The sequence below is a fragment of the Gambusia affinis genome, linkage group LG02 (assembly GCF_019740435.1).
Source record: "Gambusia affinis linkage group LG02, SWU_Gaff_1.0, whole genome shotgun sequence".
Classification (NCBI taxonomy): Eukaryota; Metazoa; Chordata; class Actinopteri; order Cyprinodontiformes; family Poeciliidae; genus Gambusia; species Gambusia affinis.
Window position 1 is genome coordinate 30,322,937 of NC_057869.1, and position 23,893 is coordinate 30,346,829.

The 23,893-nt window shown below is 38.1% G+C and overlaps 1 protein-coding gene across 1 annotated transcript in view; it reads left to right on the plus strand.

The window, feature by feature from the left end:
• si:ch211-186j3.6 (neural-cadherin) overlaps nucleotides 1-23,893 on the plus strand; it is a 300,924-nt gene that overhangs the window by 152,959 nt on the left and 124,072 nt on the right. Inside the window, 5 exon segments of the mRNA XM_044098247.1 lie at nucleotides 9,267-9,410; nucleotides 14,487-14,607; nucleotides 17,938-18,100; nucleotides 19,510-20,178; nucleotides 23,409-23,600. Coding sequence (XP_043954182.1) covers nucleotides 9,267-9,410; nucleotides 14,487-14,607; nucleotides 17,938-18,100; nucleotides 19,510-20,178; nucleotides 23,409-23,600 — 1,289 coding nt within the window.

Here is a 23,893-nt window from a genome sequence, read left to right on the forward strand (position 1 = left end):
AATGTTATTCCCTCATCAAAAACACACCTGGTGCGTTCCCTCCGCTCTGTCAGAAGTACAGCTTTAGTGCGATCTTATCCGTGTGTCATATTAAGATTTGGTTTGGTTTCCTGGCTTACATCACACTGTTAGTACATGCAGGAAGTTGTGCACAGGACTGGTTGTACATGATCTTTTCTCGCTCACAGATGTGGTCATAATGATTGACAGTGGAGAATTACAGTGAAAACATGAAAACTGCTATTGCAGGAACAAAATGACATGGAGAGCAAAATATCAGATTTGTTTTTTTTGGGTTTTTTTTTTGAAAATATTCTGACTGTAAAATAGTCATATTTCTTCTGGGTACTCAACGTTTTTCACTGTGACAGCGGATCTGTTAGGGATGGGAGCCGCAGCCACACAAGATGTTCCCACCTCTTGCTGGATTTTATTGCAGAAGAAAAAAGAAAGTAGTTTCTCTGGGCTCACTTAAGCTTCACTTTCAGATGTTTAGTGGAAAAGAATATAGGAATATTATAATCACTTAAATCACACTGCGACAAAGCAGGATATTAGTATTCAATTAACTGTCCAATAAAAATTTTAAATCCTAAAACAAACAAAAAAGAAATAACAGATGGGTTAAAAGCTGTAAACCAGCGTTGTTCACAGTGTGTCCTGGGATCAGTTGTTCAGGGTGCTGTAACCCCCCCCTGTAACTCAGATCACATTCAGTAAACATGCAGGCTGCTCTCTGCCTATAACATCTGGTCCAGGTTATGACTTAGTGACTCGTATGGAGTCCCAGGGTCGTAGTTTGATCTTGTGCTAAGTCAGCCGATTGATATCATTAATACATTTTCTGTTGACACCATATCTGAATGTCCACACTTATCTAAATTGGCACATGGTTTTTTTTTTTTACATTCAATAAGGTTTAGCAAGAGCTGATTTCAGGAATGATAAAAATTTGACCAGTTATTTCAGTTGAATTTTTATTTATTGAGGCAATAATAATAAAATCTTAATACAAGAGAACACGTTATGTACAACACACAGTATTGATATTTTAAAAAACTCCACCTCACTTTCCATAAAATATCACCACATCCATCCAGAGACTTTTACTCAAGAACAGACTGTATTTGTAAAAGTCCAGGATGTAATCACTTTCAGATCACAGTTCCATATTTTTCAATACTCAAATTTCCAGAGTTTCCTGTCTTTTTTGGCATATTTTTAAAGTATGAATACTACTCTAGTGATATTTCTACAGTGGTCGAGCATTATCCACTAATAAAAGCACAGACAAAATGAATCGTAGGAAAGTAAAATGAATGGCCAAACGTATAGGTCTCTCTGTGTAAGGCTCCATGTTAAGTTGACATACACACCTTAATGCATAAATAGAAATGCTTCTTGCTGTTTATGAGTATGCTGTGGAAGCTATGGCAAATAAAATGTTATTACATCAAATTCAAAATCCTTTCATAACAGGAAACAAGATCTTGGAGATTGCTTTTTGTTTTGAAAAACAGAGCAACACAAAGAACTTGGTGCAGCAGACAGCTGCTCTACAGACTTCATCTAAGCCTCCAAATCGCGATCGAAAGCAGTGTTAATGTTTATTTTTCCCACATCTGCTCCGTCTCGATCTCTTTACTCAAAAACCAAAGGGCATCTCCCTCTTTCAGCCCAATCCCCCTGTTCCCTATCCCTCTTTCTCTCATTTGCTGCCAGATGAAATGCATACATAGACAAGAAGCATAGCGAGATGATGAAGAAACAGAACAGCTGCTGAGACAGATGGATGGATAAGAAAAGGTGATGATAGAAAAAAAACCTCCTCAAAATAGACAACAGTCCATAATCCTTCTCCAAAAAACAACAGAGACTTTGTAGGGCGTCAATCAAAGCAGAATGTGGACAACTTAACTTAAGGACTGCATTTTACTGTCAATTTTCAGCACAAACCATCACTTCTTACCTGGTGACAGTAGAACTCTGAAAAAGATCAATAATAGGAGGATCAAAGGTCCAGTGAAGATCTATAGGTAAAAAATAAATCTAATCATCTAATATCTCACCAAAAATAGATAAGTGGGCAAGGAATTGTGTAAATAGGTACAAAAGAATGTTGGAAAACCAAAGGGCAAAATCTTCCTTGATTGTGATCTCCAAAGCGGACAGGCATCGCTGCATTAGAAACTGTGAAAACAGGATCACAGCTCGTGTGGTCCCTACTGTTAGAGAGGCCACTCAACACATTTAGAAGGAAGACTGGAAAAAAGTAAGCCTACTTGCAGTTTTCCATAAGTCTTTCAGGTGATTTAGGACACAAAGAGCACATGCCATTTTGGGGGGAAAACCTGTTAGAAGCTGAACAGATCAGTGAGTAGAACAGAGATTAATTTCTTAGATGCACCGCAGCCATTATGGCAATGAAATGCTTTAAATCAAAGCATATTTATGTATTCCATTGACCCAGTCAAAGTCTGGATCTAAATCCATCTGAAAATCCATGGCAAGGCAAGAAATGTATGTTTGAGGTTTTCCTCCTTTCTACCAAAGCTTATGCTATTTTTGCGAACATGTGTAGGTGAACATTTTAATTTCAATTTGGCTCAGGATGTGAGCCTATCAATGTATGTCACGTTTGCAGATTATTACTAGTATGGGAAAAATGACAGTGACATCAGATATAATTTTCTTTCCATTTTTAAGAAATATGCACTGCTTTGTGTTTTGCATTATGGTTTGTGGGTGTAATGACAAAATAGGATAAATATTTTAAAAAATGTTAAATCTGCCAGAAAATGTACATGGAAAGAAGAGTTTCTATCCCTACATGTTTCTACTGAATTGAAGTACAAATTCAGTAGAAACAGTTTGGTGGACAAAAAGTCTAAATATGCTATGCAAATTAACTGGTTATGAGTCCATATTAAAATAAATCTTTGATGGTAGATTTGTTATCCAATAGTTTTTTGTACAAGTGGTGGCAGTGAAGGGATATGACTGAAAGAAATTGTGGTTTCCACTTTCAGGGTGGAATCATGGTTTAAATATTGTATTGAAGACATTTCAATGCCAAGAAGACATTTAACTATTTGCCCCATAGAGTTGTTTCTAAATTAGTTCCTTCTATAAACAAAATCATAACAGTAGGATTTAACATCATGAAGTTAATGGGAGAAACTTAAGGAAAGACAGAAAAGTATTCTAAAAAAGGAGAAAAAAAGGCTTTCCACGAGGAGAAACATGCCACATAGCAAACTAGCATAATAGTGCAGTTACCTAACTGTTCGACATAACAGCCATCACTCAAGACCTGTATTAATTTAGTGACTTAGAAAAAGGAAGTACTAACAACACTTACATGCGTCTTGTGTAAGCTAGCTAACTAACTTCAATAAGAAGTTTGCTAGTTAACGTCTTACTAGAAGTAAGGAGCTAGCTTACTACTTCTTAGCTAGTAGTAAGCTAGTAGTAAGAAGTAGCAAGCTACTTCTCACTACTTCATACTGAAGTTAGCTAGCAGAGGCAAAGAAAAGTTTCCAGGTCCATTACATCTGTTATTAAGGGTGTACTACTGGCTTTCTGTAAGGAACTGTAACGATTAAGAGAAAAGGGGACTGACATAGGGTGACCAGACGTCCTCTTTTTCCCGGACATGTCCTACTTTTCAGACCTAAAAAAATGTCCGGGGGGAATTTAAAAATCGTCCGGGATTTTGGTCAACTGCCTCGAAACACATTACATAGCTTACAGTGCATTGTGATTACAATGCCACTCCATTCCACTACTCCATTCCAGGTTTCTTTGTATGGCAAATTAGTCACTCCCTTCTCTCCAAATCCAATCACGTTGCATTATGTGTGTGAGTGTGTGTGGGAAAAGTAAAGATAGCTGAGTTGACTTGTACACCGGCCGCTAGACTAGTTAAACCTTAAGTGTGACAGGCGATAGAACATGTGTGTCCGCCGATTCTACGGCAAAAATGCCTAAACGAAAGTGTACGTTTACGGAGGAATTAAAGAAAAGATTCCCGTGCTTCCGTCAAGGTCGTGATCCCTATGAGGCGGAGTGTTTGACGTGTAAGGCAGGCACTAATGTGTCTGTGGCAAATAAAGGTGCCAACGACCTGCAAGTGAATTCAGCAAAGCACGCGAAAGCAGCCAGGGGCGAAAGCTCTTCAGCTAAAGTCACAGATTTCTTTGTGACAAAGTCAGACAGTGCAGCCGTCACTGCAGCAGAAGGCAGCTTTGCTTTCCCCCAACAACAAAAAAAAAAGTGTCCTCCTTTTCAGAAACCCAAATCTGGTCACCCTAGACTGACAACAAATTTACTTTCATGGAAAGAGTTCATTTGGAAGAATAATAATAATTGTATTTATCCTCTGACCTGAAGAAAAGATGAAATACTTCAAAATTTACAGAATCTTGAAAATGAAAAATAACATCCCTTAGGATTTGCAGCTCCAGTTGATACATTTAAGTATTCTTGATTAAAGTGGTTTATCTGTGTACCAGTAAAAGATTCTAATCTAGTAAGATGAAATATGACTCATAAATGTTAACATAACTATGATCGACGCAAACATTTGTCATACATTTGTCATCTCACTATGATCTTTGTAAACAATGTGCATTTTGCCTGGTGTGTAACTGAAAGCGTAACAAGAATGAACATTAAAAAAAAAGTATTTTAAAGAACACACAAAAATAAACTCAAAGCACAGACATGCTGTGAACACCTGGCAGGCTGTGGGCACATAAAAAGTTAGCTCCTTATTTAATCCAAAGATTTAATCTGTTTTTACAGCATAATGTTCCTATTTCTCTCTATGGAGCAGTCAGCTGCCAAAGTCAAAATCGCTCCACGACCTTAATGATTCTGCAGGGCTGTAGCCAGTTCATAAAGTCTGACATTATTGCACACTTATGCTCCGATATGCAAATGCCTAAGACTCTGTATGTTTGTCTGATACTAATCGGACTGCTGGCAGAATCATGTGTGTTCCTGGAGTTAAAAAGGGTTTTATGACGTTTTTAAAATGCTTCTTTATTTCTGAAGAGCAGAATTATTATCAGGTGTGATATTACAAGAACTGTCAGAGTGAGTATTACTTTATATTTCTTTTGTCTCTCGATCATTCTCGGTTAAATACAAGGTTGAAGTGATTGAGAAAATTATTCTTGCATCGCATTCTTGTAGAAGCAGTGCATCAGTTTCTTTTCGAAAAGAGGTTTGTATCTTTTATGAATCACCATTGATTATTAATATCACTTCAGGTTTGGCTCACCATGTCATTTGTAACAGTGTAAACAGATGTTAAATATTAAGGAGTGCAGAAACTACAGAAACACTGGCAGTAATTTGATGTTGTTCTTGATTTGTTGTGAATGTGGAATGAACCAGAAAAGTAATGAATGACAGCAAAAGTAAAAAAAGGTTGTACATTTGAATTGTTATCCATATTAACACATTGTTTTGACTTCTGCTCATTTTAGGAAGCATAATTATGCCTAACTCTGAGCCATGTTCCCACATGCCCATGGTACATGACAGAGAAGGTTTTGTATGAAAGTATGGAGGAAAATAGAGTCCATATGTACCAGCCTGATAGACACCAATCCACACAGATTTACCCTGATTGCAGCCAACAGTGCTTCACCTAAATGTTGTTTTGAAGGGGGTGAAGATTTCTGTAATCTCTTGTTTTATGTTAAATATGTTCAGTTAATTACTTCTTTGTAGAAATTAGTTCTCACTTCGACATTGAAGGTATTTTTTTTCTTTTTTTTTTTTTTTTAGAATTTCTTTTGCCAAAAAACAAAGCCAAATTATTGCGACCAGGACTGATTTGTAAAAGCAACAAAAGCGGTAGAACAAAAAACCTAAATGAAGAAACAGGACTGAATACTTTTTATCAGCGCTGTACCTGCAGACTATTGGTGTTGATGATTCAGTTTGCTTGCATGGTTAGAACAAACACCACAGAGAAAAAGTGGTGTCATTCTGACCAGTAGTGCCACAGGCAGCGTTGGACGATGGGCTTATTACATGTTTCCCTCTGAGCATTCGTATGAGGCAGAGTGTTTGTATCCTGCAGTTGTCCATCATGTGCAGCACTGAGTTGTCACTATTGAGTTTCCACATCCAAGAATCCTCATATGTCATGACCTGCTGATGCTACAGAGAGACGCAACATTGTGGTGTGTTAACAACAGTGATGGTACAAGAGTACTCTGTAGCTGTGTTTTCATTACAAATGTGCTCCAATCTATGTCTGTTTTCGGCTTATGTCAATAAAAGTCCAATTTTGCAATTGTGGCGTTTCCATTAAATAGAAAATTAAATTAAAATCACATGTGAAAAAGCTTGTTCATGTGGTAATTTGTTAAAGGTCCTAGCAGCAACTGATGAAAACTGTTAATTAATATATATTCATAATTCAGCCATGGTGCTAATAATACTCATTATCTATCAGCCAATCAGAGGAGACGTTGGGGTCATATTGGAGCAACAAGCCCCGCCTACTTGGGAGAGCCTATGTATGCTGTGCTTAGGGAAATTATCGTCGATGATTTTACAGAGTATTTTGGATTTAACATGTTGGAATGAAACAACTTTATGAACCGTGATGCTGTGAGAGCTCTGGTGGAGCCAGCTGCACATTGTCTGGAAAAACAAACACAAACCATCATCCTCCTACTACTCTGTCCCCTTTCCATCAGTAGCAGCTAATTATGTTCTACATTTGCATGACTTACCCCTCCAGCATCCTGGTACAGACGTATGGGGACCATGCTTGAGGTCCTTCAGTAGTTCTCTGGGTCTTTCTTCTCTCGACAGTCAGACACGTTTTAAATGACCTCAAATGTCAACTCCGACTCTGTCCCAGTCTGCCAGATCTCAACTGCCAGTTGCTACAGCTGTTGATCAGCTTGCTGGATGAGGGAATGCAACAGCCACACAGCTGTGTGAGGCCAAGACGATGATGGACTCAATAGTTTTGACCAAAAGTTTGGAGACTCAGGATTCCTGGTTTTCACAAACACTGCTGCTTTGTTTCCTTTTATTTTAGGTTGATGTAGAGAGTGATCAGACAAAATTCAGTTTGAGGATGCTCTGTTCACTCGTCTCGACATGCAAGATGTTAGAACTGTAATTGAAACAGATGGTTTAACCTACTTTCTGATTTATTGGGCTAGTGATTATCTGATCACTTGGAGTATTGAAAGGACATTCCCAGACGTCCCGACAGAAGACGTCTGGGAAAAAAAAATTTGAGCCACTAGTGCTGCAAAAACTCTTTGGAGAAAAAAAAAAAAGTTGGTTTCAAATAATGTAATTTTCTGAATTTGCATTAATCTTAATCAAGTAAAGTAAATTATTTGGTCCAAAGCATTGCAGATCAGTTGGTCTGGCTCTTTTAAATTACATTGGGTCAACTATAGTAAATGAGTTGAATCAACCTTAATAAATTAAGTTGAGCAAACACATTTGCTTTAAATAGGAGTAACAGAATCACATGGTGCTGAAATAAAGCAAAGTAATCAGGTGGAAATCCTTTCCATAATTTTTTTATGTTCATCCAAAGAGTCTCACAGCATCGCACAGTTCATCAAAAGTTGAGTTTGTTATTCAAGTGTGTTGAATCCAAAGTCCTTCAAATCAAAGACTACAGTTTCCCCTAAATGCCACTAATACACGTAGCCACTCCCAAGTATTAGAGCCTTTCTGCTTCAACGCCTCAGTGAGACGCTGACATCTCCTCCGATGGCTGATTGTGACATGATTGAATTATGAATATATTGCTGAAGTGTTTACATCCGTCGCCGACATGATTTTAAATGTCTTATTGCATGAAAACAAGTATTCATGGGTGATTTTAATTGCGTTTCATATTTAATGGAAACGCCACAGTTGCAAAAGTGAGTCTTTTTTTTTTTTAAGATAAGCAGAATATCAATTGTTTTGCGGATATTTAAAATGGAAATGCAGCTATTGTTTCACAGAAATCCCATCATTTCCCCCCATTGAGTCCTGTGCACTATAGGGTTTTCTTTATTTCAGCATGAATATGATGAAATGTAGTGGGAACAAAATGACAGTGTATTTAATGAAATTAAACTTTCTTCGTCTCGAACAGCAGAAAATGATCTACTGCCTCTAATCTTCTAAACATGCCACTTAATCAAACTGTAGTCCCAGAATGCTGGTGAAAAATCCTGACATTTCCTTTCAGAATCCCTGAACTGATCTTGGCCTGTTTCTCACTTTAGGTTTTGCATTCAAACCTTATTTGTTTGGATTGTGTGTGTGTGTGTGTGTGTGGGCGTGTGCGTGTGTGTGTGTGTGTGTGTGTGTGTGTGTCTGGAAGAAAAAGGGAACAAATCCCGGAAAGGAAGGCACTTGAATACTCTGTGTTTGCTTTGCAGATCTAAGTGCACAAACATAGACAAGAGACAACAGTGAGTTGTCATGTTTTCACAGAAACAGCCCTGATAAGATGTTTTTTTTGCTGGCAGGAAGTTCTGCCGAAGAGCGAGACTGTAGGATGGAGTTGGGTGCTGTGTGTAAAAACACAGAGGAGCTATAGCTTTGAAATCCACTCGGTCACTTCCTGCATTCATCTTCCTCTGCTGCCCACCTCTCTGAACATGTGCCGAGCTCTGGCGGTGTGTGCTGCTCTAAGGCTACATCCATTTACAATTTTTTACGTTTTTTTTTCTTTTTTTAACCATTAACTGTGTACTAACTCCACAGCTGGGGTAAATAATTAATCTAAAAAGTCTCAAAACTGCCTTGCAAATTTTGCACTTCTTGATACAGATATCAGAGGAAGCGTACATAGTGTCTTGGTTCTCGCAGAGCGTCGCCCTGATCCCCGTCTGATCAGGTTCCCTGTGAAGCTCATGTTCCCTTAGGTTAGATGTTGAGGTAAAAAAAAAAAAAAAAAAAAAAAAAAAAAAAGAATTTTGCAGCAATACTGTCAAAATCAACACAGACATTTTGTAAAAAAAAAATAGTAAAAAGTGGTATAAAATAATAGCTGAAAGGATTTAGGTGCTTGCAGAAGTGTTGCCAGTTTTCCTGTATGCGTTCGGGTTTGTTGATGCTCTCCATCGAAGCGACTAAAATGCTGCACCAAGAGGGGAAAAAACAAAAACAAAAAAAACAGATGTTCATGTTAACGTTGACAGAATAGGAGCAACCTCTGGTTTTAATTGCCTTTCTCCTCCTTCTCTCTCTCTGTATGTCTTTTAAATTTTCAGACACAGCATATGTTCGCGTTTTCATCAGCGACGTGAACGATAACAAGCCCGTGTTTGCACAGGCGTCTTATGAAGTTGATGTGGATGAGGACGCTGACGTGGGCTTTGCTATTCTCACAGTTAGTGCCAATGATGGGGACGAAGGTAGGTGGAATGAAGAAAAAAAAAAAGGACTCTACATGTGAAGGCGTGTGTATGTGTGTGTGTGTGTGTGTGTGCTTTGACATCCGGTGATATAGAGGCAGAATAGAATATGTAGGCGTGAATGTGGGGCCAGTGCTAGAAATGCATAATCAAACACATTCACACAAGCCACACTGCCAGACTGCTTCGCTTTTCACTCACTTTAGGAAGAGAAAAATCCTCTTTTAACTCTGCTGCCTTTGTCTGACGCCCGCTTACTTGGAAAGGAGCGCTATAAAACATGCTAAAGAGCTAAGAAAATCACAATAATATGTGAGGTTGAATCAGCCACCGTGAAAGAAGCAATTTAATATAACATTTGAATGTAAGCTGCATGAAGAAACTCTGAAGGATTGGAAATGTGTTCTCTAATGATTTTTTTTTAGGGCTTGAAAATATTCTCCATCACTAAAGTCAATTATATCTTACAGCTGAGGTTTCTTTAAAAGCCGCGTGCAGCTGACGGACGTCCCTGGAGTCTTATATCAGCTTCTTTTTCTCTCATATCTTCAACTTGTCACTTCTGGATCTCAGCCTGGTACCGGCCTACGAGGCGGTTTTCTTCTTTAAAGGATTCCTGAACACTTTTGATTCTTTCAACTGTTCAGCGTAGCAAATGACAAGTAAAGTAACCCGTAATTGTGAAGAAAAACCTTTCACTGGCACTACATCAAATAACTTAAAACGTAGCAGCCAAAGCTACTCTCATGGCGCCCAAGAAGAGCATGGAGGACACATGAAGGAAAGAATGGCTGCGCTCACACAGAAGGTCTTGATGATAAATGCCAATATATTTATTTATTTACTTTGCATGGTCATTCTACAGAACAATGCTGTATCATGCAGACTTCTGAGTGAGCTGGACACGGCTCCAAAGTGACCTGCTTGCGCAGACGGAGAAACTTGGCGTCACACAGCAGCGTGTTGCGTACAGAAGTAATAATGGATGGAGCCGACGCTGGATCTATTGTAGTTTGTTCAGCAATGTTTAATCGACAATCTCACAAATACAATACAGTCTAATTTAAAAAAACAAAAACAAAACACAACTAACAACAACGATTGTTGTTGTAACAACTTAGACTCAAATCTCTGGACTAAGCCACAGCTGACAGCAGCTCAATAGCTCAGACTGCAGAGAGACTGCAGCTTTTTAACACGGCGCCCTCGGCTCAGCGTGGGGTCATGTGCTCAGCCTGTTTCTTCTCGCTCTGATAACCCTCAGCAGCTACGTCTTGGGAACTCCAAGAACAATGGAACTTAGCAGTGATGAGCTTTAAAACAACCAGTTGCTGACAAGGATGAGCTGAAGCATCTTTGGGATGGAAAACAGGAAAACATCTTCTGGACAAGTGACAGAGCGTTTTCTCTATGTCAGCAGCACTGCAGTTTGCTGCATCACATATCTGAACGCTGGGTGTTTCTGTGGTTTTTCTATTGAATTATTTTGTTAAAACCTACAGTAGGATTTCGACAAATGAGAAATGTCTCTAAAAACGTTTAAAAATGTATGACAATAAACAGAAAAGGTAGAAAAACAGAAAAAAGTGTGTAATGTTTTTTGGTTTTTTTTCCCTAGATATAGTGCATAATGTAACATTATCTTTTTTAGAGAGTTGAGAAACTACAACACTAATATAAAATACATTTCAAGAGGAAATCAGAAACTGAAGAATCGATTTTGATACTGAATTACATCGCTGTGTTCAAATAATTTTTTCTCATGCAATGATAATTTTCCATAAGTATCTAAATTTGGGTTTTTCATTAAATGTGATCCATATTAATCCAAATTAGTAAAAATACATGCTGACAAAATATCACTCTATGTATAATAGAGTGATAATCTGTATAATCTATTATAATCTGCATAATCTGTAGATATAGATTGTGTGCCTACACAATCTATACAAAGTGAATTTTGGGATTGAATTAGTAAATTAAATCAGCATTGCTATGATTTTTAACATATTTTTTAAAATGTAATCATTTGAATGTAAATAAATTAATATTTTGATCATTTTCTAATGAATTAATAACAATAGTAATTAATATCTTCCAATAGATTTTATTAATGCGTGCCACTGTCTTTAGACTAGAGAGCAGAAGAAATCCGATCATAAAATCCATGTATAATATATATCCTTCAGCGCTCGCTAAAAATACCCGGAGCCTGTAGGTAGTGTGACAGAGGTGATGTGTTGGTGCACCAACAGTCAGGCTGGATGACTGCATCACCAGAGGGATCTTTATTTTAATATTATGTCTGGATTACAGCAACATATTTAATTAAAATATTACATGATGTGTGCTCCGAGCTGTTAGTCACAAGTTTACAATATTTTCAGCTTCCAGAAGCAGCGCAGTCTGCCTGACTGACCTTATAGAAGGGAGTCAAAATACCTGGAGAGAACATAAAGTCGTTCTTGTCCACAGAGACACTGAAATATATATTACATCCATATTAAGTGTTTGTACTGCAATAACAACCATGCTATTGGTCTGTGCCAAAATTGGAATGTGTTGCTGGATGATAATCCCCTTCCTGTGTGATAAAATTATTACAGAGCTTCACAGTGTCATTTTCTATCTTTAAAGGTATTTTGGTAACTTCCAAACAGAGCAGCTTTATGTCGCAGCATCTTCTCTTTTTCAGGCTGACAGAAACTGAACACCTTTACATCCTGACTGAGAGAAAGAGGCTGATATAGGAATGACTCTGTACACATTTTATTATCTATATTTGAATTAGCTTTTCCTTTTATAGCTTCTAGCTGATAGTACTGCTGGCTGACAAACTATTAGGGCCATACTAAGAAAACAATTAATTGATTAAATTAAAACTACGAGAATAGTCATATGAGAATGAAGTTGAAAGAAGTCATAATAATAAAAGAATAAAGTCGCAATATTCTGACCTTAGTATCATAATACTGTGACTTTATTATCATATGAGGAAGTTACGGCCTCTCTTCTTGGTAAAGTTATTTTAATTCATCCACATAGAAGGGCTGTAGAACACAGGTAGCCTAATTAAGACCAGACCACATCATCTCAGTTCTGTTCATTTGCACTGTTTACCTCAGCAACTCCAAATCGTCATTTTGTTTTCTACACAGCAGCAGACTTGCTGGCTTGCTTCCTTCAGATCATTTTCCTGCTATAAAAACAAAGTCCGTTTGAGACGAAGGTCAGCAAATGACAGCCGGACATTCTCCCTCTAGATTTTTTGGTAGAAAGCAGAATTCATGTTTCCATAAGCAGCAAAGAAGCCCAAGTCCGGTTTACTCAGTACTTTGATTGTTAGGACAAATGAGACAATGTTGCAGGCAGACTGGTGAAGAGGAGAACTTAGTTATTTTGCAGCCTGAGGCAAAAGACCTTGAAGGGGCATGACACTGCCATCCTTTGTCTTTATTTTTTCAACTTTTATTTATTTAGGATTTGCTTGCAGTAGCTTTCTTATGCTATATGTGCATCTTATCCATAAATTGATCTTAGTCCCAGTCTTTTCTAAATAATTTATTCAGAGATGAACCAATCAGCCCTTCTCAATTGTCTTTGAGTTCTGACCTGGCTAACATATTCTTTTTAAGCAGTAGAACACATAAAAAAGGTAGTTTTGGTTGTAGAAATAGTAGTTTTATGAACGGCCATCTGTCACGACCGACTGGGGTTTGAGAGGACAGAGCAGAATCACTGGTCTAGGAGACAATGATTAATAACAGTTTGATCTGATTTCTCTTAAAGTAAAAAAAAAAAAAAAAAGTCAAAGTACACGCTCTTGATTGAGTTGTGTTGTGATTCATTCAATATAATTGGCATTAGGAGGGTGGGGAACATAATGGGTTGGACCCATTAAAACTGCTTGTAGGTCTAGTTTTAGTCGAAGCGTAATACATTAATGTATTATATTCCATTATAAATACAGCACTGTGACTTATATTAAATTTCATTTTGCGTAAGTGCTAGATGATCTGTAGAACGTAACCAGAAAGGGTTGAATACAGCACCAGACTTCATCTTTACTGGCACTCTGGTGTCAGTAAAGCCCCTCAACCAGAGAGGAGACAGAACTACAAAACTGGTACGTTTGGAGAAAAAAAAACACATTAATTTTCTCTCGAGTTGTTTGTTTATTTTAACTGCTGTATTATTCCCTGTACAGTTCTGCTCTTTTTTTCCCTCTTCCTTTTAGATTTCAGCATTTTCTAAGTGCTTAAGGGATTTATACAAGTGCAAAAAAAGACAATGAGGATGAATCAACGGAATGCAATCCTATGTATTCCCTAATGTCTCATTTAGAATGAAAACAGACAGACAGTACAAAACGATCTGGATTAGAGCATTCTGCTCCCTCCTTCCTTGACTTTCATCTCCTTAATAAGCGCTGAATCTCATCTAGCCTTTAGAGGCCTCATCTTTCCCTTTCACATTAACACACAGGGTGGGGGGTTGAGATGCAGACCATGGCTTTACCAGGAGTTTCATTTAGGAGAGCATTTCATTGATCAGCCACTAATAAATGACCAAATATGTTTATTTCAGGCATAAATATGAAGAGATTGTATAGTGAATTCTAGGGATCTTGAATGGTTCATAATATTTTGAGAAAATTGTGTTTTTTTTTCTTTATTTTTCTTTATTTTTTTATTTAATGCAGAAAGCAGGTATTTTTTTATGGATTTTTAATTATTTTTTAAATTCTGAGTTATTATAGGTACAGAGTGTCCACATCCTGAAATTCATGTGTTTAAAATTAAAATTAAAATGAAGCATTGTGTTCTGCAACTCAAGGCAGTTAAGGCTGCTGCTAACATACCAATGATAGCCTGCTAAGACTATCATATTATCATGGGTAAGTCCAAATTTATCACCAGTTGGCTGGACAAAGTTCATATATTTGAATGTATAGGTCTTAAATTTCTTTCATAATGATCTGAAAAAGGTGTTAACTTTGAGTTGGTGAAACTTACAGAAACCTTGTGAGTATTATACAGTATTATAGCATGCTCTTTTTTTTTTGTGTGTGTGCAGGTGGGAATGCGAAGCTGCGTTACCAGATCACATCAGGAAACACAGGAGGCGTGTTTGACGTGGAGCCAGAGGTGGGAACCATCTTTATCGCTCAGCCTCTGGACTATGAACAGAACAAAAGGTCAGCATTCTGTCACAACACATCCACACAACGCCTCATTTTCCTCTTCTGTTCATTAGCGCCGAGCTGTAAAAGTTAAAATTGTAGATGATTCAGTTAGTTTTCAAAATTTTATTGATGTTTCTAGGTTGTTTTATATTTGTTTAAACAAACATCTTTTGTGTTGGCAGATTTTTTTTCTTTGTGTGTGTGTGCACACACACATTCCGGGGCCAGCAGGGTATTTCTCTCTCAGTCATTAAAAATCCAAAATAAACCTTAAGTAACTGAAAAATACAGAGTCTCCTGTGGGGACACATGTAAAAACAAGAAAAAAAGTTGCTTTCTTGTGCGCACGAGAAAATATTGTGAAATTTGAAGAGAAATATAATTCTTCCTTGAGTTTTTGGATGTCATTATCATTTATATTTAGTATTTTCAGATATTTATTCTACTGCTTCCATTGGTTGGTTACCAAGACTATCCAGTGTGTATGAGAAGCCAATATTTTTATTTAATTTTTTTACCCATGTACCTTTAGTGTGGCATAGAAAAATTATTTACTTTTAATATATATATATATATATGGATACTTGAGATTTCCTGTAAAATGCTTGCAACTGCCTATTTTAATGGTTCAAACAACAAATATGTCTCAATGTGCTTTAATACACAGAGTGACAGTTAACATCCAAAGTCCTTCTTATATCTGCCTACAAATATATATGGAATATAGGATATCTAATGTGTTAAAGTCTCAATGGAAGCAGCAGTAAGGAGTGAGATTATTTCATTGCAGCCACAGAAACTTATTCTGATGCCACCATTTCTTCATTTCAAATTTCCCCATACCTTTCTGATCGTTGAACTCATTCATTCACAGCAAGCGTTCCTGTAGGGATTAAAATGAAGTCTCATTCCTTATAGGTGTCTTCACAGAGCTCCCACTGGTGTTTTCTGACACACTCCTTCCACTGAACTGTGCAATTCTTTGTGTTCTTTGTAATCATGTTGCCGTGAGTTTCTGCGCTATGGGTGACTCTACAGTCACTCAGTGTAGTGCGCCAACAGCTACCACCTTCAGTCATGCAATGGTAGATAAATGTTTGAAGCAATTTGTCATTATTGTACACATGGTGGGTAACAGCTTCATTATCATAGCTGCTTAACAGTGAAATCAATACAGAAAGTAAACAGCTTGACTTAAATGAGCTGCCTGTTGAAAATGCAGCTGGTGTTCATGGAAATCTGTAATCTGTGCAATACTGGTGAGAAAACTGAGTCCTTTTTCTTCTTCCTCTGATTTCACTTCAAGGTGCACATCTCAGACATGTTTGTTTCATGTTGACTGAGCAAGATCTGATTCTCCAAACAAGTCTTTTGGAGAATGGCAATCACTGCAATAGAGCTGAAACGATTGGTTGAATTAATCAATAATTGTCAACTACTTTGTAGTAGTTACTATTTGTTTATTTTCTTAAATGAAAACGAATAGAATTCTTTTTTTATTTGCATTTTTTTAAGTATTTTTAATATTGTTTGAGAATTAAGAAATTAAATTACGAAAAAATTAGTTTTCAGAATTAATCAATAGGTTGATCAATAACTAAAATATTTGTGAACTACATCAGTAAGAGATTAAATTTAACTGAAGTATAATGTCTCTAAAATATTGCATTTAGGCAATAAAATGTTTATTTTCTTTTTGAGAAAGGAATTTAATTCCCTATTTGCATCTATGATATTGTTTAAAAAAAAACCTTAAATTAAAAATCTGCTGAACGTGCTAGTTTGTTTCTTTGATTAATCATCAGAATAAGAAATAGTTTAATAGATAACTATCATAATCATTAGTTGCAGTCCAACACTGAAATAAAAAACCCCAACAACTTTAAATTCCCTATCTTAAAGTATATCACTACTTTTAATTCTTCCAATTACCAACATCATCCAACCAGGTGAGACTCACCTTAGATATGACTCATTCAGATGTAGAGTTAAGACTTAATACATGTGTGGGAGAGTCTGATGTGAGAGATGGAAGTGTTTAAGTCAGAACAGAAAACAGAGAAGCTTTTTGCAGGCAGGGTGAGCACGTCCGCGACCGCGTCTTGCAAATTCATACAACTAAAACCTTCCACGTCGTCAGACAATACTAAGGTTGTAGAATGCCGACTGATCTGTGTGTAACTGCGAATGCGTGTTCACATCTGTAGTGTAAAGCACTTTCAGTGTGCTTTGTGAATGGAAAGGTGTTATATAAATTCAGTCCATTTACCATTTATGTTATAAAAATAGATTTTATTTGCTATGCCAACTCAAAGCAATGCATAACAGGAAAATGAAAGAAAAGTGATGCCTGGCTTTCATATGTTTTATTAGATTTACCTCAGTAAATATGGCACCCATCAGTATTCAGGTCTGTTTACTCTGATACCTGAACAATCAGCACCAGTAACACCAAAGAACAAAGACAGAGATCAAAACATTTAGACTAGAGTTGGGATATAAAACAATATCCCAGCTTTGAACTGAAAATGGAAAGAAGACATCTGTGAACCTCAACACATGATCGTCCATCCAAACTCACAGATACTGCAGAACCTGTCATACGAGCTACTTCTCAGCAGCGCTGGTAAAAGCATTGTTTGTTTTTTTTCTTTGAAGAGTTTTTGCAGTGCTAGTGGCTCGTATTTTTGCGACAGTAGGCAGACAGGAAGGAGGGCGAGGAGAGGGGGGAAGACGTGCGGCAAGGGTCACCGGGACCAGGAGTCGAACCTGCGACGTCCACATCGAGGACTAAGGCCTTTATATGGGCCTTTATAATGCTTTATAACAATATAAAGCATTGTTAAAGGCTTGATGAGTGATGTAATGATGACTTCCTGAAGGTGGAGTTTCAGAAAGAGCAAGAGTTTCTTAAAGACACACTGGCCCAATTTCGAGGTGTTAAATTACAAAGTCAAATTTCTTTAAGTCAGATTTGCCATATGTTGCATTTTGTATGACACCTGAAAGAAAACTAACTTACTTAATTTTGAAATAAAATTAAACTATGTGCCTGGGGGCTTCCCAGGCACATAATACTGTCAATTAAAATGACAAAATTATCAGATAAAGATAGAGTTTTGTCTAAAGAGTTAATATACATGACTAGATTTTCTAGTTTTGCCACAGGAAAACTGTCTAAATGATGTTTCTTTTGCTGATCTGCTGAACATGGACCGTGATTTAAAAGGTCCTGAGAAGTCTTCTGTGGAAGACTCCTGAGAAGTTGCTACATTTAAAATGTGACTCACAATGCTTCAGAATGAGGAGGGTTTGTTTCTGAAATTTGAAACTTTTCCTCAGATACAAGCTGCATGTCCTGGCTTCGGACGGGAAGTGGGAGGATTACACGGCGGTGACGGTGAACGTGGTGAACAAGAACGACGAGTCGCCTGTGTTCACAGTGAACGAGTACTACGGCAGCGTGACCGAGGAGCTGGACGGCTCGCCTGTCTTTGTCCTGCAGGTACTGGGGGTGTGTGATGTGGCATGATATTCATATTGCAATATCTATAGTGATGGGTATTGTGGGAGAATTTTCCTTTCTCCATTGAGGTTCTTGATGTATGAGGTTGAAGAAGAGTCAGTGAGTTGAATTCATGAATTCCATTTACTAACACTAGTACACAGCACTGGTTCATGGTTCATGTTATCATTATGAGCTAACAGAGCAAAATGGGATCTAACAACAGTTTGTAGTTCTCTTTGTTAGCGTCTATCTAAGGTCTGTCCTAAAGAGGGCGTTCCCTAGTATGTCATTTATTTTAGCCTTAGCTTTGTGCTCTGTGTGTGGGCGTGTGTGTGTGTGTGTGTACAGGCATGCAAATAGTTAAAAAAGATAGTGGCGGTAACGATATAGTATGTTTTTAGTATAAAATGTACAGTAGAAATTTAGAAAAGATCACATTAATCATAAAAGTTTCCCAATCGCTATTTTTTAATTTATTTTTTTCATATTTTAGCAATTGACTCAAAGGTGTGGACAATTCCTCCATTATATACTTACTCCAGAGTTAATTTCAGGTGTGGTGTTTGCATTTTATGCTGTGAAAACATCTCAGGCTGTCAAAGCAGGTCACCTTCAGGGTATTTAAAAGAAATTACAAGAACTCATCTAGAGGCAGAATCTACATTTAGGAATAGTCAGAGAATAACATTGTTTTCTAGTCTGCTCAGGAATGCAAAAAGGCCTGGATGTTCATGGAAGATAACAGTAGTGTATAACATTCCTTTAAGAATGTAAAGATACAGTACAAACCAGAAGTTTACATACATAATAAAGAATAACTTGAACATGTCAGTCAGTCATGTCAGAGATTTTCAAAGCCATGGCATAATCTTGGCTTTCCCTCGTTGTTTAAAGAGACAGTAATAATTTATTATTCAGATAATAAATGATTTCGACTCCAATCATAATCAGTGAGTTTATGATTGGAGATTACCTAAGAGTGAAGTCCAATTATTAAATCTTTGACACATTCGTTCTCTCATTATTGTGAAATTTAAGAAGTAGAAGTAATTTTGATGATTCCAACTGACCTAAAACAAGAGGTCAGTTGGAAATGAAAAGGGTGTATGTGTTGTTTTATTCAGTGTGAGAAAACTTCTGGTTTCCGCTACATATGGACCAATTTTTCTAGTTCTACATCGCCGTCTATAAATCAAAACATTATCCACCCTTATTTCAGATCCTAAGCTAGATATTTTTGGGGAGGGATTTTCTTGGTAGAGTGCTTAACTCCACAGAGCAGAACAACATTTGAACATCTTTCCTCAAGAGATCTCTTCACCTCTGCAATATTTCGGCAACCGTTTGGCATTAAAAAAACCCCAAAAAACTCTGGTTATGTTCTCCCTGTGCTGGTGACGTTCTAGGTAACAGCGTCTGACCCTGATAAGGATGCCGACCAGGAGGCCCTGCGGTACTCCCTTCATGGCCAGGGTGCTGAGAGCGAGTTCATAATCGATGAGGTCACTGGCAAGATCTACGCTCAGAGGACGCTGGACCGCGAGGAACGCGCCGTCTGGCGCTTCGTCGTCCTGGCAACAGATGAGGGCGGGGAAGGCCTGACGGGCTTTACGGACGTTATCATCAACGTGTGGGACATCAACGACAATGCCCCCATATTCCCCTGCGCCCTCAGTTGCCACGGAGATGTAGCCGAGAACTCTGCTATCGGGACGTCCGTCATGGAGATGACTGCCACTGACCTGGACGATTCGGCGGTGGGACAGAACGCCGTGCTCTCCTACAGGATCGTGGGCATCTTAGACGCCACAAATGCCAAACTGGGCGGAGTGCCCACCATCTCAGAAATGTTCAGCATCAATCCCACCACGGGAACCATCACCGTGGGCTTGGGCGGTCTGGACAGGGAGCAGGTGGAGTCCTACCTCCTCCTCGTCGAGGCCAGAGACGGAGGAGGGATGACGGGAACTGGAACCGCAACCATTCAGATTGCAGACGTCAACGACCACGCTCCAAGGTTCATCGATCATTCCTGTCAGGCAAGGATCTCTGAAAACTCAGAGCCCAACACACAGGTGGGTCAACATTGGTTTTAACGCATGAAATTTAGCTTAATTTATTCTAAATACGCTCTTAGTCCTTCGTAGGAATAAATGCAAATGTAGATTTCACACCTGATTGTTTTTGCTCATATACGTTGAACCTTGAGGGGTTTTAAATGTTTCTCCAAGATATGAAAGTCTAGACTCTCTACTTTCTGCACCTGTTTGCAGCTTTTAATAACTCAAAACCGCTCAGATGTATCAGAATTTTGGCACTGATCCAAATTCATTTCCTAAACATGCCAGCTGGTAGTCGTTGATAACTTAAGTGGAACTAATTTGTTTTTTAATCTGCACAAAATCCTTTCTTTTAAAAGCAGGAAATTGTCCTGCAGCAGAGGTAAGGTGGATAATGCGGCGGCGCTCAATGCTTCTGCTGAGTCATTAGTCAGCTTTACAACAAAGTCAGTTCAGGAACAGTAATTGTTCATTTGATCAAAACGGTGTAACTGAAGACAGATTCATCAGGGCTTTGTGGAGTTTCTTTAGGCTTAAAGTGAGTTTTCATTCCTGTTGAGATGTGTAATTTGTAACTTTTATGCTTCCATTTACTGAAGAGTAAAATCGAAAGGGTAATTTAAAATGTTTAATAATATTATTATTAATAATAATAATAATAATAATAATAATAATAATAATAATAATAATAATAATAATAATAATAATAATAATGCGTTTTATTTGTCAGCGCCTTTCAAAACTTCCAAGGACACTTTACAAAATAAAAACACAAATTAAACAGTAAAGAAATGGCTACAAAGAGACAAAACCACAAAGTAACTGCACAGTCAAAGACTAACTTGAATAGATAAGCTTTGAGATGTGATTCGAAGGTCAGAAGAGAGTTAATATTACGGATGTCAGGGGGAAGAGCGTTCCAGAGTTGGCGAGCAGAGTAAGAGAAGGCTCTATTCCCCATGGTGCAGAGACGGACAAGAGGCACACTGAGCTGGATGGAAGAGGAAGAACGAAGGGAATGTGAGTGGGTAGTGATGTGCAGAAGATAAGACAGATAAGGAGGTGCAAGGTTGTGGATTGCCTAGAATGTAAACAACAGGAATCTAAATTGAATTCTGAATGAAAGAGGAAACCAGTGAAGTTGTTGTAGAACTGGAGTGATGTGGTGAAATGAGGCCATTTTGGTAATAATGTGAGCAGCAGAGTTTTGAACCAGTTGAAGTTTACAGATAGTTTTATGAGGCAGACCAACCAGGAGAGAATTACAATGATAAATTCGAGAAATTACCAGATTATAAACCAAAACGGAAGCAGAGTGGAGGGAGAGTGACGGACGAAGTCGGTTAATTGAACAGAGGTGGAAGTGTGCTGGGTGTCATCTGCAAAACACTGGAAGTGGATGATAAATTTACGAAAGATATTACCAAGGGGGAGAAGATAGATGATGAAAAGAAGGGGTCCCAGGAAAGAGCCATGGGGCACACCTGAAACCACTGGAGATAGATGGGATTTGAATGATTTGAGTTGGATGAACTGAGTGCGGCCAGAGAGATATGACTGAAACCAAGCAAGGAGTGTGTGTGATCCCGATGGAAGAGAGTCTGTGGTGCAGGACTGTGTGAGTGATATTATTGAAAGCTGCACTGAGACCAAGCAGAATGAGTAGAAAAAGTAAACCCAAATCTAATGCCATGAGGAGAGTGTTAGTGAATCTGAGGAGATTCTGTTCTCTGACCAGGGTGAAAACCGGACTGGAACTGTTCATACAGACTGTTCTTGGTTAAGTGGAGATAAAGTGGAGAGGCACATTTTTTTTCTAGAATTTTGGAGATGAAAGGAAGGTTAGAAATAGGCCAGTGATTATTGAAATCGTTTGGATCCAATCCAGGTTTTTTAAGGATAGCTGAAACAACTGCAGTTTTGAAGGTAGTAGGAAGAATTCAAGATGAAAGAGAGGAGTGGATGATGGCAGAAACAACTGGGAACAAAAGCATTGTTTTACAAGAAGTGTTGGGAAAAGATCTAATGAACATGTGGAGGACTTGGATTTCTGGATAAGGTCACTATTTCAGAGGCTGGGTATATTATTAATAATGTCATTTATAGTAATTGTTGTGAGTTGTTGTTCAGTAGGTACTCCATTGGATATTGGTACATCTTTAGCAGGTTGTTAGTGAGTCATGGATCTGGGACATGAAGTGGTAGTCACATGTAGACACAATTTTTGCTCTTTTACCAATGCATTTTCAGTTGGTGATATTAAACGATAAACTTGAGAAACAAATTCAGGGTGAAGTAGGAGTAGTCCTATGTCTTCATTGGTAATACTGGAAGTAAATCAGACCCTTAGCATGCTCCTATCATTACTATATTTAACAGTTAGGAGGCCTACAGTGTTTGAAAGTCGTTCTTCCAGTCGCTGTGGTCAATCACCTTTATCTTCTCCTCCTCTGTCTGTGTGGCCAGCAGCAATCTCCAGTCTTGTTTGACAGTGTTGATTTTGGATCCTGTTTGCCCCTCAGTCCATCTTTACGTTAAACCCTCTTTCATGTAGGTTAGTCAATATGGACTTAAAGTTTTGTTGTCATATTTTGTGGTACTAAGGTGATAGCAAGAACTATTTATTGTTTCTTTTAGAGATAACTGTTTGGCCATGACTCTATGGCAGCAATCACAGTACACACTACTCTAGACAAACATCTGTAAAACACTTAATCAGGACACCAGTCATATAAAGAATCACATAAACATGTTTGTTCCAGGAAACCAACCCAATGACATGAACCCCACTGAACCAGAAACTTGATGAAACGCCTGTTTTGTTTTGGTTATCCCTCATCTTACTAAGGAACATTTGACAAAATATTAAGTTGCGGTGTAACTCGTAGCTTTTATCATCATATATTTAATTCCAGTGCTATGTAGAGTAGACAAAATCCACATGAATTGAAACTTTCACAAAATGTATTTGTTTTTCAAAATCCACAGACACTATTGTGTCTTCATCCCAAAATGAGAATTGTTCAAATTAATTATTAAAAGCCCCAAATTATGCCAATATCATTCTTTTAAATGTATCTAGCCCTCTAAGCTCTTCGGGATAACAAACTGTACAGTTGTTGTTCTGACCTCATGCTGCAGAACACTGGGAGTGAACTTAGATAGATGACCAAACTTCTGTGACTTCCAGCTATTTCCAAGCACAGAACCTGCTTTGTTTTCACAACGTTCCTGTTTGTTGTAAGGTTCTGGAGCTGGCTGCAGAAGACAGAGACACTGGAGAAAACGCTCAGCTGACCTTCAGCATTGTGGCCGGAGATCAAGAGCAGAAGTTCTACATGGTCAGTCACAAGCAGGAGCAGCGTGGAGTCCTGAGGCTGAAGAAGCGCTTGGACTATGAACGACACAGTGAACAGAAGTTCAACCTCACGCTGAAGGTACACAAAAGTATCTGTAAATCTGCCCGTGAAACATTTTCGTCTGTTGCTTTCTGTTTACTGTCATGAGGCCGAGGTTTGATATTGGTTTGGATTCTTGTTTTTCTCTGTTTTCGTGTGTTGAACAGTTTTGGTTACTATGTTCTCTAACTTCCAGCCACAAGATTTCCTGGTTGCCTTAGGCACCGGCTTCCCACTCATTGTTCATTTAAAACCAGTACTAGCTATTACACCACTCATTACTCAGACCCCCTGGTTTCCTCAGCCCATTGTAAGAACCTGCTGTTCCATTC